At 36.5% G+C, this 17,415-nt stretch overlaps 1 protein-coding gene across 1 annotated transcript in view; it reads right to left on the bottom strand.

Moving 5' to 3' along the window:
- The window catches only part of LOC145979415 (alpha-tocopherol transfer protein-like), a 77,926-nt gene that overhangs the window by 13,907 nt on the left and 46,604 nt on the right, over positions 1-17,415 (bottom strand). Inside the window, exons 5-6 of the mRNA XM_083112298.1 lie at positions 4,301-4,411; positions 2,855-2,963 (exon numbers count right to left, since the gene is read on the bottom strand). Coding sequence (XP_082968424.1) covers positions 2,907-2,963; positions 4,301-4,411 — 168 coding nt within the window. The 3' untranslated portion in view covers positions 2,855-2,906. The remainder of the gene's footprint in view (positions 1-2,854; positions 2,964-4,300; positions 4,412-17,415) is intronic.

A 17,415-nucleotide genomic window follows, 5' to 3' on the forward strand; every position in this document is an offset into this window, starting at 1 on the left:
ACACGACAAACTGGATGTGTCGACACGGCACCATGTTAATAACCACGTGGCCTTGCACATCTCAAACGAAAAGAACAACTGTCGGCACGCAACCTGCAGTATTGACCTTACAGCACGACTTGAGATTCTCAAGTGCTAGGCACATTTCAAAGTTAACCAGTCTTGAAATTACCTACTGTGCTTGATACTGAACTTCTTACAATAAATAATGCCAGCACATATTATCCCTCTATGACAAACTGGGATAGTATAAGTTAACACACATGCTTTGGATTGTAACAGATAAGCTGGATTGGTCAAATATCAGGTTGATCTATTCAAAAAAGATCATATACTTTATACAATGCTCTATGGAGGAATTGTATAAGAATTTAAAAATAAGTGATGATCATGCACTGGTCGCTTATGCTGAAATGGAACAAAGGGTCACAGAGCAATTCTAGAAAGCCTCTGCATAATGCATTGTCTTAGTACTAGATATACAAGTTGAGCCTGGTGCCCAATTAAAATATTCGGGTTAACATATTAATACTCTGAACTGACTGTCAAGTATTTAAGCACACTTTACAGAGTATTACACTAAAGGCAATAAGCTCATATGAGCATCTTGGCTTAGTTTTAAGTGTGGCCAAAACAATGCCAAGAGGGGCATATTTTTTACAATCCTATGGACAACAATCTGACAGATGCAGCTTTTGTACGTGTAGCCAAATCAATCTGAGTGGGGGTCATACTTTTTACAGGCAATCCCCGAGGGCTTTTTACTAAAGTCTTGGATTAGACAGAGTAGCACACTGTAGGGAATAAGCTTATATAAGCATCTTGACCTAGTTTTAAGTGTATCCAAATCAATCTGAGGGGGGTCATACTTTTTGTGTTCCAGTAATATCGTATTTTATACTACTGTCAATTGATGTGTCTCCAGCTAAAATGTCAAATACTTTGAGAGAATTTTTGATGGAAACACGAACATGCAAAATGCCATCTTGCAGACTCGTGAAATCTCTTCAGCCTGCTTGATTTAATTTCCGATATTTTTACAACCAAGTACAAACCAATTAACATTTCTCTGTTTACAATAAATGTCTACCACAAACGCAATTTGTAGTCTAACTTATTTAAAGGAACTGTCCTGTGCAATGTTCGTAACGTATGTTCTTGTCTTTCCATTAGGTATCTTGTCAGGGAATGGGGAAGAGGAATTAGTTATCACCCCATCATTTATACAACTTATCGATTTGAGCTCAAACAAATATTTTGCTCAGATAGCATGCTAATTATTTTTGACTTTCACATTTTGCCAAGAAACTGATCACTTAAAGGTACCGTTCAGGCAACACTCATTCAATTATGTTGTATATGAAAATGTGATACGAGGGTCACTATTTATATTTTGAGCCTTGGCAACACTGATTGAAGTTAGGCGCGATTTGACGTTTGCACGGAATCGTCTGGCATTATTGACCATAACGTACTTCAAATGTTTTGTCAATAGCTTCATTTGTGTTGTTTATGTTGCCTTGGAGATTGCGCGACAACAATAAAATGGAATTAACTCGTGAACATTTTCGTGCGATGATTTTGTACGATTTTCGACGTGGATTATCAAGACAAGAGTGCATCGATCAACTTACTTCCACATTTGGCGATGAAGCCCCATCCTTTGCCACTGTGAAACGCTGGTATAACGAATTTAATCGTGGCCGCCATTCCCTCACCGACGAGATTCGCGAAGGTCGTCCAAAATCAGTTGTTGTTCAAGAAAACATTGATGCTGTGCAAAACCTAATACTGCAAGATCGTCATGTGACATACTGTGAGATTGAGGCAACCATAGGCATTAGTTCCACCAGCATATATAAAATATTACATGATCATTTAGCTGTGGGAAAGGTATGTTCTCGTTGGATCCCACACAATTTGACAAAAACTCAAAAATTCGCTCGCGTCAATTGGGGCAAACAAATGCTCAATAAATACAATCGTGGTGCTTCAAAAGACGTATATAAGATTGTAACAGGTGACGAATCATGGATATATGCATATGAGCCGGAACGTAAACAGCAATCGACTGTATGGGTGTTTCAAGATGAACCCAATCCAACAAAAGTTGTTCGCGCTCGAAGCACATAGAAAAAATGGTCGCCTGTTTTTTCGGGAAAACTGGTCATGTGGCAACTGTGCATTTAGAGGAACGTAGAACGGTCAACTCTGAATGGTACACAACAATTTGTTTGCCAGAGGTCTTCGGTCAAATACGGAAAACAAACAAACGCCGTCGGATCATTCTTCATCAAGACAATGCCAGCTGTCACACATCTCGTCTAACAACCGACTTTATGAACAGTCAAAAAATCGAATTGATGGGTCATCCGCCGTGCAGTCCTGATTTGGCACCAATGACTTCTTCTTGTTCCCGAATGTCAAGAATAAATTGCGTGGACAACGATTTTCGTCGGCGGAAGACGCCGTTGATGCGTTCAAAAACCATATTATGGAGGTGTCTCAAGAAGATTGGAAAAACTGCTTTGACAAATGGTTCGAACGAATGCGAAAGTGTATTGACCATAAAGGAGAATACTTCGAAAAACAATAAAGCAGTTTTCAATGCCAAATTCCTGTTTTTTCATTGTTAGGCTCAAAATATAAATAGTGACCCTCGTATATAATATTATGATGAGAATTGATTAATCCGTATTCACAGAGAGAGAATAGTAAATATGGCAATGTGTACTTTCACATCTGACGACAAGAAACGACGGATTCATGTGGTTCAAAGTATTGTACGGATTGTACATTTGTAATACTGTATATTAATTGTACTTACATATACTGCATTTATGAGAATATTTACCATTTATATCAAAACTTGATCCAGCAGATCCTCCATATTCATTGGGAAGCATTTATTTGGGAATTACTTTGTACATGTCCTCCATCTTATTCTCCTCGAGAAGTACAACCTGCAAGTAAATAATATATGTACGTATGTAGTTATATTTTAAAATTAAATTAAATTAAACGCAAACTTAACGTAGCTAGAATATACATAGCCTACATACAAACATACAAATGCTCCTCCGGTTTACTGTTGTATCTGCAAAAGTGCACTATCCCTTGTATTCAATTAATTTATCGGATACATCACTCCATAGATAAAATATTTTGTATTGATTCTTTTTAATAAATATTAACTGTAAAATAAAACGAACCTGCTTCAAATAACAAAATATGCAAATACGTGGGTTGGAAATTTAATAGTGGCAACTATTAATTTACAATTGATACGAAGGAGACACCTCTGTGGAACTTTTTCAGCCCATTGATATAGTCACCAGCATTGTGTCCAACCGTTGCCACTGATGTTGAAGTCGAAGTATTTCTGTGACAGCGCCTGTCCTGTTGATGGTTTAAATGGAACGGTCTATTACCTCAAGACTCTCTGGAACAGTTCGGAAGCTTCATCTTAGGGATCATATCAAAGTCACAGTGGCTTAAGTCTTGGAAGTATGGCGGGTGGTAGAGTATCTGCCAGTTCAATCGAGGTTACAAATCAGCCACAGGTTGCGCTACATGCGCCCGAGCATTGTCCTGCAACATGACGGGAGGATTCAGCAGAAAGTGTCCCCTCTTCTTTTGCAATGCAAGTCGCAACCTATGTTTCAAAATTGAACACTAATACCACAGACAAGTTAATACGTTAATAGAATTAACTTGTCAGTGGTAATACTGTGCGTTGACGGTCTGTCCTGGAGGTACGACGAGAATCACCAGAATATTCACATTAGTGGGGTTCTGACTACACAACTTTAGACCGCCAACTCCAACGATACTCTATTCCTCTCGCCACTGCGCATGTGCCTAGTGTTGGAAAGAAGAATCCATTTATGGGAGGTAGATTAGGTATCAAACTATCGTGTGATATAAGTGAGAATCACCGGATCTGTTTCTTGGAGTTAATACAGCAGTGTTTCCACTAATAAATTTCCAATCCGCAAATATTCTTGGTTCTACCAGTCGTGGATTTGTGACCAATTCTCTCCTGGACTTTCAGCAAGATGCTATTGAAATATTTATAGGGAAAATATATAAAATCATGACCATGACATGCTTATTCTGAATGAACTCTTTGAGATTTTTGGGGTTACATAACAAATGAAAAAATCGTGGAAAGAATGAGGAAAGTACACATGACGAATAAAAATCTACTTGTATGATAAATGCATATGTGTCCGACAGGGAGATTAGACCCATTCAAGTACGCCCGTATTAATTTATTTGATAAGTAATTTTAACTTACCCTTTTCCTAATTTTCTCTTTCATAAATTGTAGGGAGATATTGACTAATCTCACAGAAATAGAATTCAAGCCCAAGATAAAAATTTTCTTGATTTGCTGTGGATATCCTTCCTAGAAATAATAGAAATCAAATTACTAGTATATATTAGAATGGCCTATCATAACATAGACAATCTTTTTACTTCGATTTCAACTCATAGTTGCTAATTTTGTTTCATTAGATCTACACATTCTGTCTGCAAAATTTTGTGGCAATAAAAAAATATAGTGAAACAGCCATTGACTAAAATATTGACAGTCAAACACTGCAAGGTTGCATAGTGTAGCACAAGCAAGCTGGCCATCAAGAAATCATTGACAAAACGGGTGCGTGACAGTAGCAGCTTCTGCCTATTCGCACGTGCACACCAAAAAATATCTGTAATGCAAATCATTATACTTATTTATTGAACTCTATCTCCTTCGAAACATCATGTGTTTCCACGCTACTTCACCAAGAGAGGTAGTGGAGAAGCGTGCAATCAGTGATATCAACCTGCGTAAATCGAGCAGCCCTCGTACAATGCTAGTTTCGTTCTCTCTAACGTTGTTACAGCAGTCGCTTAGAGAACCCTGAATGGGTATTCTGGCTTGGGTAAAGTGCCTGGGGATGTTGCATCATTTTGGAAACCCAAGTGTTGTGTTGTGTTGTGTTAGCAAATGTAGTGTTGCGAACCCATTCCAATGGAGACAGTGTGAAGTAGTCGAGGGAACCAATACATCATTGCAAATTGAAATATTATTTTTTAGAAAAGGGAAATTTCGATAGTATATTTTCCGGAGCATGACAGGGGCAAGAATGATGGGAAGGGGAGGAGAGCGACTGAAAGCGAAACTGGTGTTTTAAACATGCTTCACTGAAAAAAATAAAGGTGTGGAAACTCACCTTTTGGGGTGAGTTTGGCTTGTCACAAATAACCGTCCCCAAAAGGTGAGTTTCCACACCCTATATTGGGGTGAGTTTTTCTCACCCTAGTATAGAGTGTGTTTTTCCTCCCATCAGGGTGAGTTTTCTCACCCTAGTATAGAGTGTGTTTATCCTCCCATAAGGGTGAGTTTTCTCACCCTAGTATAGAGTGTGTTTTTCCTCCCATAAGGGTGAGTTTTCTCACCCTAGTATAGAGTGTGTTTTTCCTCCCATAAGGGTGCGTTTTCTCACCCTAGTATAGAGTGTGTTTATCCTCCCATAAGGGTGAGTTTTCTCACCCTAGTATAGAGTGTGTTTTTCCTCCCATAAAGGTGAGTTTTTCACCCTAGTATAGAGTGTGTTTTTCCTCCCATACGGTGAGTTTGAGGGGTTCGTGAGGAAGAGGTACATGATCTTCGTTTAGTATAATAATGCTTACCCTTAACCTTGAAGAATCAGTCAGATCTTTTCTATCTTATCCAATATGAATTCAGAATAAGATAGAGCAATCATAACTTCATTGTAATTTCTTCCCAGATGGCAAATGTATCAAAGTAGAGAAATGCAATGTTAACTCTTGGTTTGTATAATATACGACATCACAGGGAAAACAGTGTTTCTTCATTTAATGCGTTCAGATTTTAATGTGATTAATTGTCTTCATTATAAAAAGAATACCATTCAATTCAGCATTAAATTTAGACAAAGCTTAAAAAACTTAGAGGAAACTAGATGCGGCACGCTCACCAAGGTATTCATGTAGAAGAACAAGCCATCCATAAATTACATGAAGCTTGCAAGGAATATTATGTATCGATTTCTAAATCATACAAAAAAGACGCAACTTTTAATGTACATACATATTTTCCAATAAGTCTTTTTTGAGACTTCCACTTGATGATTAGAAGCCAATTGGGACTGGATATATGTACAGTCACATACACTGCTGGGTTGTAATGATTTAATTGAAAGTCAATGGTGCTGTTACAACCCAGAAGTGTCCTTGCGTGTACAATATAACATGAAGGGGATTGATCTTCAGAAGTCACACCCGTTAATTAAAAAATAACAACTTTTTTCTGTACTGTTTGGAAAGCAACACTCATGCTCACATACATTGCTAGGATAAATAAATGACATACTTAACACAACAAAATACTGTATACTTGTATATCCGTAGATAAATTTTATGTATACGTTGGATGGAAGTATATACATACATGGTAAGGGGATAATCTCTGAAAAATACTACCTTGCCACTAAATGCATACACATTAAGCAATAATTCAACCTTACCTTTCCTTTGCTGCTGGTTCTGCACACTCAGTTCAATGCCACAATCATTACAATGTGAGTGATTTTTGGTGCTTTTAGAACCTATTTCAGTACTTTAATAAATTAATTAGAAACGAAAATGTACATTCCTAAGAAGGCAGAGCAAATTTAGTAGAAGTTATAAATGTTCATATACATAATTTTTAACCACTCTATTTCAAATACAGAGCTTAATTTTATTCGCCCCAAAGATTAGGTTGAAGAAATAAAGTTACCAGTTAGCAAAAAATTCAACTTTATTTACAATATTCGTACATTTCATCTTGCAATAAATCAACATAGTTCTCACAATTTTATCCAAAAAAAGAGGATTGATTTTTCATTACCAATTTTACTTCATTGCTAAAAATATGCATGCTGTATTCCTTTAAAATGTCTGTATGGAAAGGCGTCCATGATCTGAAAGGAGAAAAAAATGTAAGAGTAAATAAGAATATAACCAAGAATGCATTTAGGTCAAAGTGTGATAGTTTAGAATGTACTTATAACATTTATGAATCTTAATACTTCCCTGAAAAGTATACTAGTGATGTGTGCATACAAAATGATTCAAGCTTAAGTAGCCAGCCTTCGTGGATGAGTGGTTAGGAAAGCATGCTAAAACGCCTGGGGTGTGGAGTTCGAATTCCAGCCTGAGCACAGGTGTTCTTTGTGAGTGTCCATTCATCCATTCCATCATATCATCACTCATCCTCATCTTCGCAATTAGCCCAAAAGTAGCAGAAATGCGAAGAAAAATAAACAAAATCAATCAGTCAAGCTGCTCAATTGATAGATTGAGTTGGTGTTTTAAGTCCACTTTATGCACAGTATGGCTAATCGAAACTAGACCTGCGGTTCAAAGTGGGATCCGAACCACTATGTGCCTCCACAGGGTATCGAACCCGGGACCCCTTGATTACAAGGCAACGACCTACCACTGCACCATCGGGGAGGCCCTCAAGCTGATCAGTTTCTGCATTGAATGCAGTAGCGCTAAATTGGCAATTTATTTTACACAGCATTTCCCATAATATTTAAAGCTCAGGGGGGGGGGAGTTAAACCCAGTAACCCCTCTTGTGTACGCCACTGATTGAATGAACAGGTGGAGAGACTAAAATTATGTCACCCTATTATGCAAAGGTAATATAAACATGCATGCTTTTATTTCATAAGCAAGGGCCTATACAAGGAGGGCTATAAACAGGCAGGAAAAAATATCGAAATGAGGGCTGACTACTGGGCACGCCACAGCATATAACTGGAAATGGCACACTTTAGGATAATATTTTGTGCTGAAACATCGGTGTCGGGATGGAGGGGGAACATATCCGTTGACCCCCACCCCCCACCCCCTGGAATTGCCATCGGCCATTTCAAGTCACAAAAAGCAGAAGTTGTTATAACATAAATAATGTTTAGAAAGCTTTTATTGAAAAGTTAAAACTTAAAGATAAAACAGAATAACTGTGCATTTCAGTACACTAACTGTATAAAATGTAAAAAAAAAAATATATAATAATAAGGAAAAGTTGTACTTGATATTCATTCATCTAGTAGTCCTCCCAAAGGATTTAATAATAGTAATAATAATAATAATATAATTTTATTTTTTTGTTATAATAGTTATTACTGTAAAATTATTATCATAACCATGATTCTTATTGTTAATATTTGTTCTACTATTAAGTTAAGTCAATGGGTTACCCCCCAATACACACACACACAAACACCTTTCTGGTGTCGCCTAAGAGCTCAAACACTACCATTCAATGTTGGTGTGAAAAATAATTTTTTACTAATTTTTGAGTGTTTAGCTTTAGCTTTCTTGTGTTTCTGTTAGTTCTGCAGGGTGCGAAATCCTGGGGGGACAGGGGGATTTCCCACCACCAACAATCTTGGCCTCAAAAATCCCCCCACCAAAAATTTCCGGGGGGAAGATTTTTTGTTATAACAAACGAAAGATAAGCAATTACTTTTAATTTCAAATATACTGTACTAAGAATAATATCGAACACACACAAATTAGTGTAGTTGTGAGTATTGAATGCTTTCTCTCTCAAGAGATCATTAACAAATCTACAATACGCACAATTAAAGTAAGACAAGAATGCAAGAAAATTATAACTATGAAATCTAATTCATTTATATTAACATAAACCACAAACAAAACAAAAACTTACACATAATAAAAGCACTTCAACTATTTCATAATTTATAACATCTTTAACCAAGTTACTAAAGGAATTAGTTGGCTGCTTTACAATATCTGATATGTATAAAAGTAACAAATTAATTTACTTTTAATAATACACATATGTGGCGGAGGGGGGAATGTAGATTAAGAACTTTGTTCCCCCACCAGTTTTCAATGATTTCGCACCCTGTAGTTCTGTCCTGTCAAAGTGTATGTGTAAACATCATGTAGCGAAAAGGCAAAAAGATTTTATTTATTCTGTACATTATACTAGCATGTAACAGGCACAGTGCCAGAAGGAGAAGTGAGTGGATGCCTCATTCCATCCCTTCACCCAGCAGACAAGAGACACATACCCTTGACAATTTTAAATATTTTCTATAGAAACAAGATATAGGTATATGAAAGTTCAACTCTTCAAAAATAAAATCATGGATATGATTCTGTTTTCAAGTAGCAGAAATAAAGTTCTATTAAAAGTTTAGTAGGCTACGAAGGAAATACATAAAGATTATAATTTGTATATTTATGCTAAGGTGCATTTTGGAAATGCATATCCAAAGATTATTAATTACAAAATGAAAGGTGTGTATGTATGGTTCGCACACGCAGCATTATATTTTACGTTCCTAGTTCTATTTATGTGATTCTGACATTTTCAGATTACATACAGGTTAATTGATTTATTTACTTACATTTCCATTTACAAAATCAGGATCATCTTCAAAAATCAGAGGTGGTTATTTTAGTTAAACAGCACTCAATGCCTGAAATAAGGAATAAATTTAAATTAGATTAATCTTGAAAGTAGCAAAACTTTAACTTCTTCAATACAACAGTTTATTGTACAACTATATTTGTTAATAGATGCAAGACTATTTGAAGCGTTCAAGTAGATTTAACATATAAAAGTTAATTATCATGCAAAGTTAGTATCATTTGGATCCCCCCAGCAATTTAAATTCTCCTAAGGAATGTCTATACATACAGTGGAAGATTGAATGAAAGAAACCCAGAATGATGAAAGTTTAGATACTTTTCAAATAAGAATTAATTTCTTTATCTATTTGTTTTCTTCTACATAACTTCTCAAAATGAATTTAATTTCCAAAGACAAAATGTGTATGTAGGCTTTTACAGGGTAACTGATAGCCAATAAATGTAGCATCACAGACCCTCACTTTGCAAGTTGAAAAGAGAAAACAAATAAAATGTATGAATCACTTACTTCATCCCACATCTATAAGAACACTAAATTGTACACAAGCAGCAATCGATTCTCAGAACTTAAAGATGCTGACACAGAAGTATATTTGCTGTGTGGTCTAGTCAACCATATTTTTTTTCACTAATCCTCCATGAAATTAATTGTGTAACAAAGATATTAGGAAAGGTATGTAAAGAGGGAGATGCATAAATATTTCCAGGAAAAGTTCAATGCAGTTCAATTCCTTAAATACACATGGGACGTCAAAAAATATTGAAAATTATGAACAACTTGCCTGGTAATATTTTAACATCTCACTGTACACATTGTGTAATTAGTATGCCATATCAATTTCAAAATATTTCTTAAGACAGCCACAACAAAGTTTTACACTCCAGCCTACAATGTGTATAACTATTAGTACTGTCCTTCCCAGTGGCGAACACTCCCTTTGAAACAGAAAAGACCGAAGCTGAGACACCCACCCACCCTTTCCTATTTCCAGATTTGTTGTTTGAATTTGTTTTTAAGACCAATTTAATCACAGAAAGGCTAATCGGGACTGGACCTAAAGTTCAAAGTGAGATCTGAACCATTATGAACCACTACCGAGTATCGAACCTCGGACTCCTTGATACATGTATTTAAGTATGGATGTACTTTTGACACTTTCATTTTCTTTTCACACTCACTATGTTGACTAAATGTTCAATACTAGCTGACCACCTCTAGCGTGTGCTACACCTCGGTACATATAGTGGTCGCCACTGGTCTTCCCATCTCAGCATATAAGCTTACTTCCTAAGAGACCTACCTCTGTCATTTCAAGTTCCTACAGCTTAAAACTTATGAAAATAATGAATAATAAATTCCCTTGAAAAAAGAACAAAATTAGATTTGAACTGCTCTACTTACCCATGCAGGATACTTGAAAAACTGCTCTCAGCAAAGAGTGGCGTAATGTTCAGTGTAGGTTGGAACTAAGGCAAGTGTGTTTGTGGGCATTATCAGTATCCACTGCTCTATGCATGGCATATTCCTGAAAAGGAGTTGAAAATTAAAATAATGCTTAAAATTTTATGTTACACAACCATATTTATGTGTAAAAGAAATCTAAGACAACACTCTAAAAGAAATTCTAGCTGCTGCTTGAAATTGTACGTTTCCTTAACTTAAATTGTTAATGTTTAGAATCCCCCAAGGACCGAAAATTTGAAGATACTATGGACGCACACTACAAAAACCTCACGAATATCAGCGTCTGAGTGTGGGAAGGCGATCATTGCTCTCGAAAATTAATGTCATTGTCATGGCCGTAGGCAGGAAAAAATTTCGGGGGGGAGATTAATTCATAATTATTCCCAGGGCGTCGCCAGAAATTTGAATAATAGAAACAATAATAATAATTGTACAATAATAATTAAAATTTCATAATAATAAAACAATTTTATTCCATGATAATAATAATAATTATTATTATTATTATATTATTGTTATATCCTTGAGGGGGCTTACTCAATCCAGCAGATGAGTGAATATCCAGCATAAGTTTCTTTCTTTCTTTTTTTTTTTACGTTTCATACAGTGTGTACTGTAATTCACAATTATTTTACTTCGTCATTAAACTTTAGATACCTTCAAGAAAATACTTTAAAAGTTAGATGGAAATTTTAGTCATAAAGTTTTTGTTGTTTGACTTTAAAATTAAATTTTTGGAATTTTGAAAAGTGTAGAACCAGTTATTCTCTTTAAAAGCTTAGCCTGGTGCATGGATTGTAACCTCAATCGCGAACGTAATACGCTACGAATCTGGAGGTACTTGGTTTGAACTCCTATCAAGGGGGATTTATTTTCGACTTTATCGGACGGGGAATTTAAAAGCTGGAAAGGGAATTTTGGGACAATCATAAGGGAATCTTAAGTCTATATTCCTTGTGACGCAGGAGCAACACTGGAAAGATGACAGCAGAAGTGATAATGGAGGGGCCGCGGGTGGGCTGCGATTCCGAGAATAAATCCTGTTTCACTCAACTTTCAGAATTCCAAATGTATGAAAATTCTAGCTCGATCGTTTCAACATTGTCTCCTTGTATTTTTGTGATGCTTCGAAAGAAAAATTGAAAATTTGTTACAGATTTTGGTTTCTGAACATCCATTAATGCAACATGTCAGAAGTTTCGGGGGGGGGGGTTGAACCCTAGAACCCCCCTCTAAATACGGCCATGGTCATTGTATATTTAACTTTCACGCCCTTGCTTACAATGTGTCTTTTTTCCTTTAAAAAATTGTGATATTAGACGCAATCGACTACAACGAATGAATGAAGTGAGTTTAAGCAGCACCTTACAAATCTTATAAACTCTTACAGAAGCCTGTTTTGTAAATAATATTTCCCATGGAAATTAACTTTACGTGCCACAGTATCCCACTGCATTATTTTGTCCTCTTAACTTAAAAATCAATTACAAATCCCTCTGGGGTACGTTCCGACAGCCAATAACGAAAGATTATGAATTGTGTGCAACAAGTTACTTTACAAATTTAGGAACATCACACACCAAACGAAGGTGTCAGTCGCAGTCAGAATAGTCGACATCAAAGCGGGCTCTAGCCCACCACGAAATATTTTTGGCCCACCTCCTCCTAACACAAATAGCCAACAGTCAAAAATTTGGATTGCTTACAGCACAGCGAGAATCACACAAGGTCAGAAGAACACAAAGAGAGAGGGTGAAAGAGACCGAAAGATACATTGACAGCGAATGACAGAGAACAGAAATAGAAGAAGGAAATGGGAAAGAGAGAAGGAAGCGTAGAAAGATAAAGGGAAAAGGTAAAGAAGAATAACGGAAAAGGAAACAGAGGAACCAAGAGAGCAAAGAAAAATTGAAACATATGAAAAATGGAGAAAGAAACAAAGATGATAGAGAATCCTAGTAACAGTGATAATTGTAGTACGGTCAACATTTGTGACGTTGTCCCCCACAAACATACACATATTCTGTTTAAAGTATGTCATAAGATTATCCTTTGTTTGTACCGGATTGTATCGCATTTACTTTCGTTTGCAACATTACAGCGTTCGAGTATTCACAAATTGAACTTGGGGTGGGGTTTGGGGCTTCGGGAAGCCCGTACAGTTTTATCCCAGCGCATTTTCTCGATTGTAACGTAACGGTTTGAGAGTAAATTAAATCAAAATTTGAAGTTCCCTCGCCCCCAATTTTAAAATGAAGGACAAAATCATTACGTTCTACCATTGAAATAACTAAACTAAACAACTAAAAGCTCCCCATCATGGAGGAAGAAAAATCAAGCAACTTCTTGATAGAATTTCGTTTGAAACTTGAAATTTTATTTTTTATCCTTATAGTTTTCCAGTTATTTCTCTCCAAAAATGGGAGTGGGAAGAACGGAAACGAACTTAAACCATGTTTTTTCTGTCTCCGTAACCATAGGCGTAAATTGGCGGGGACAAGGACCCCCAAAATTTTCACATTTGTTAAAATCTTCAAGTTAGGCGACCTGAGGAGCAAAGTAATAAAGAGTAATATTTGTGATTTCGCTAGTTACTTATGAATCCCTGTACTCTATTTTTATGAGATGGAAAATTTTTCGTGACTCTTCCCCTACTCTCCCAAAGTTAAGCCTCAGGTTTCATTCTTCCTCCTCAAAAGTAGGCTCCAGGTTACAGGGCTCAAAGATAGGGACACCATGACGAATCTTAGCACGTCGAGCTGCAACGCCAGGGGTCCCGGGTTCGAATCCCGCTTGGGCATGGTTGTTTGTAAATGTCCATTTATCAATTTCATCATTTCATCACTCATCCCCATCTTCTCAAAATTAGCCAAGAGGCACAAACCGCGAAGTAAAATAAAACAAATCAATCAAATCAAATCAAACCATGACGAATGTCAATCCTCGGACGAGGAATATTGAAAGGGCTCACACTGTATGCTAAACAATGTCCTCTCACCGTGTACTGTCATTATTTCGAAATGTGAAACAAATTTTGGTCTAATCATTGCGGATACGACAATCTGAGCATGTATGTATAAAGAAAACTTACAGTGTAAAAATATTGAAAACGTTATTGAACTTACTTACCTTTGAATGTTGCTTTCTTATCTCCACTTTCAAATACCCACTCAGCAGACAAACTATTCTGGCCAGTGGCTACAGACGACCTCACACAAAGGCAAAGGCAAGGCTATTCTGGGATGACTTCCTGCTGGTCCCAGACGTCCTTCGATTGGTCCCCACGAAAACCGCGCGGTATACGACGCGTGACTCGTAACAAAAGACACTGAAAGTGAATGTCCTTCAAACAAAGCAACGATCTTTGGGGGTGGGGGTGGTTTAGATAACTTTTACACTCTGTTGTTTGTGGCAGGCGCATCCACCGGGAGGGCGATGGGAGCGATCTCCCTTCCCAACTGCCAGTTCTTGGATATGATATTGTACCTGATATTTTTGAGACGCAGATGTTCCGCCTTTTATCCCCAAATTTAAAAGGCTCGAGAATATTTATAAAATAAGTCAACTTTATGATCAAGATAAGCTAATCGGAAAAGACACTACAGTTTAAATTTGTATTGAATCACTGTGCAATATGCTTCAAAATGAAATCGAACTGAGACCCCATGAGGGAATAGACTTTTGTGTTCTCTGCGTATTCACTATATTTCTCATATGTGCTCATTCAGTTTACATTGTGGCAATAGGAGGTCAAGAGGAATTATGATACAATAATAACCACCTATTCCACTCCTCGACCTCTATTTTTGCAAAGGAATTCTCTATCTTCTAGAACACAAAAAACAGCGTCGTTCCTGTTTACAGTATAATATGTTGTTTGTATATAGCAGTGCAAGTGTGTGTTAGAACTGAGGTTCGGTGAGGTGAGGCATTCGAATGAAATTCACCCCTCCTAACTGTAACTTCTGGATCCGCCACTGGTTTGTGGCAATTTGAAAGCGCTCTGTGGATACCAAAGTTCTAAGAAAATAAAGGACAGAATTTCTTTCCTCCACAAATTGATTGAGCTGGTTTATTTTATTTCGCTTTTGTGTCACTTTTGGCTAATAGCGAAGATGAGGATCAATTGATGATATGATTAAATTCATGAAGGGACACTCACAAAGAAAACACATCCCCAGGCCTGCATTCGCTGCGCTACCCACACCGCCATGGAAATTGGCTTTCCTTCATAAGGTTAAGTACTTCATAATTATATTAAAGTAGAATATAATATTGTAATTCTCATCCAGAAACAGCCCTATAGAAGGAGGGGGGAGGATAAGGACAGTTGATTCAGGTTCCGCAACAAACAACTTCAAACTTCCCCAGAACTTATTAGTTAATAGTTGACATTGATACTTTCGAATACACATGATTAGTTGACCAAAAATCTAGATTTTTACCACCTAAAAAACTAATGTGAACATGAGAACGTTATTTTTGTCGCTTTTATATAAAGAAAGGTTCAAACTTAGTTTATTGTGTAATGCTGGTTATTATCAGTCCGTTACAATAATCTGTAATGAAAATTTGTATAATAATAAATGAGTATTTAATGTCTTATTGTTGAAAATATTGTCTTTGCATTTACTGTAGTGTCCTAATATACTCATTGGAACAAAGAACTCCAGAAAATATAACTTATATAGTGGTCGTTACCAAAGAAAATGTACTCTTCCTGCGGGATTTGTAAGCAATAAGTTCTTCTCAATAAGGGGACCCCCATGGACAGGGTGCAGAGCTGTGGTGCAACGCTCTCGCCACTTGGGGTCCAGGTTCGAGCTTGGGTGAGTGACTGTTGAAATAGCCATTTCCATAAGATAAATTATTTTCCTATATTTGTACATATTGCCAATGGACATGAGAACTTACGAAAAATAACATTTTTTAAAAAAAAATCCAGGTAGTTAATAACAAGCGTTAATGTGAAGATATGAAGGACGTATCATCCAAAATAGAATAAGTAACTTCAATTTTTTTTAACTAGTCGTTGAATGCAGGGACTTGCACTACTAATAAAACTGTATCTTAGATAGTGGTAAGCAGGTATAATGCTGTTTTTTTTCTTTCTCACTGGTAGGCAGACACGTCATTCGAGGTATTACATATATCGATTGTCTTCGACTGTTGACTAGAATAATAGAATTAAAGCATGGGCGTCGCCAGAAATTTTTAAAGGAAGATCAGCCGTTGGTATAAAATTTATTATTATTATTATGATTATTTTGGTTGATTGATTTGATTTATTCTACTTCACTTTTGTGCCACTTTGGCTGAAACCGAGCACAATTTAAAATGAAGACAAGACCGAGAGGGACAGCCGTCTGTATAATCGAGACTTATACTGTCCGAAAGCCTTGTATTTTACAAGGGTTTGGTAAATCGTAGTGTAAATTATTTTTAAAATTCGTTATAATCAACATTTCTTTAATATGCAAATTGATTTACTTTTTATTTAAAGATGTTTAATTTTCTAAAACTTTCGTTTTTAAGTCCTATTACTAAATGTCTTTAAACATTTTTTTATATATTTATCATTGAGATAATCTAAACGAGACCGAGGCTTTTCCTTCGGGAAAGAAAGAGCAACGAGAACGAGTCTGCTTACCGCGACGTCTTGCGAAGAACGAAAGAGGCCAGACAGGTTCCTTCATTCACGACTCTCCCGACTCTTGTCTCAGCTTGTAACCTAAATTAATGTTCCACTTTTATTAATTTTTGTAAAAGTAATCCTATGTTCAATTGCATTGATTCACTTCAGTTCACCATATTTTGAGAAATCTTACGTGCCAGTGTAATGCAAACTGTCTGTAATAAGTAAGCCGTGACAGAGCACGTTGAATAGTAGACTCAAGGATTTTTCTACAGAATGCTTGACGATCAATTAGTTGGCTTATGAACAGGTCCACACATATATACAAACCAATAATAATAATAATCTCTTGATTTAGTAGGCGACGTGCGCGTGGATTACAAGGAAGAGGAGTTCTTTATAGGGGTGGTCAGGCCAACAATAAAATTTAAACAGTAATATTAATAACAATAATAATTATCATGCTTATGATTATTATTGTTATAAACTAATTGAAATAAACCAACTTTATTCCAAAAGTATTATCATTACTATTTTTATTATTATATCCCCCTTGGGGAGAATTTTCTTCTCGATCCACTTGATAAATGAATTTCCAGCGCAACAGTAACTTGACTGAAATGCATATAGTAATTAAATGTTGTTATTAACTTATATAATAATAATAACTCGTGACTCTACAGCCCTCGAAGGGCCTTGACCTATCTCCCGGCTGCCAGTCTCCATCCCACAATCCTACCTAGAGGTGTGGAGATCTTCAACCAGTAATGGGGTGACGTGGGGTCAGCACGTCGAACCCCAGCCGTTATAGGAGATATCCGTGACCGGGTTACACTA

The sequence above is a fragment of the Lepisma saccharinum genome, chromosome 26, assembly GCF_977018435.1.
Source record: "Lepisma saccharinum chromosome 26, izLepSacc3.1, whole genome shotgun sequence".
NCBI lineage: Eukaryota > Metazoa > Arthropoda > Insecta > Zygentoma > Lepismatidae > Lepisma > Lepisma saccharinum.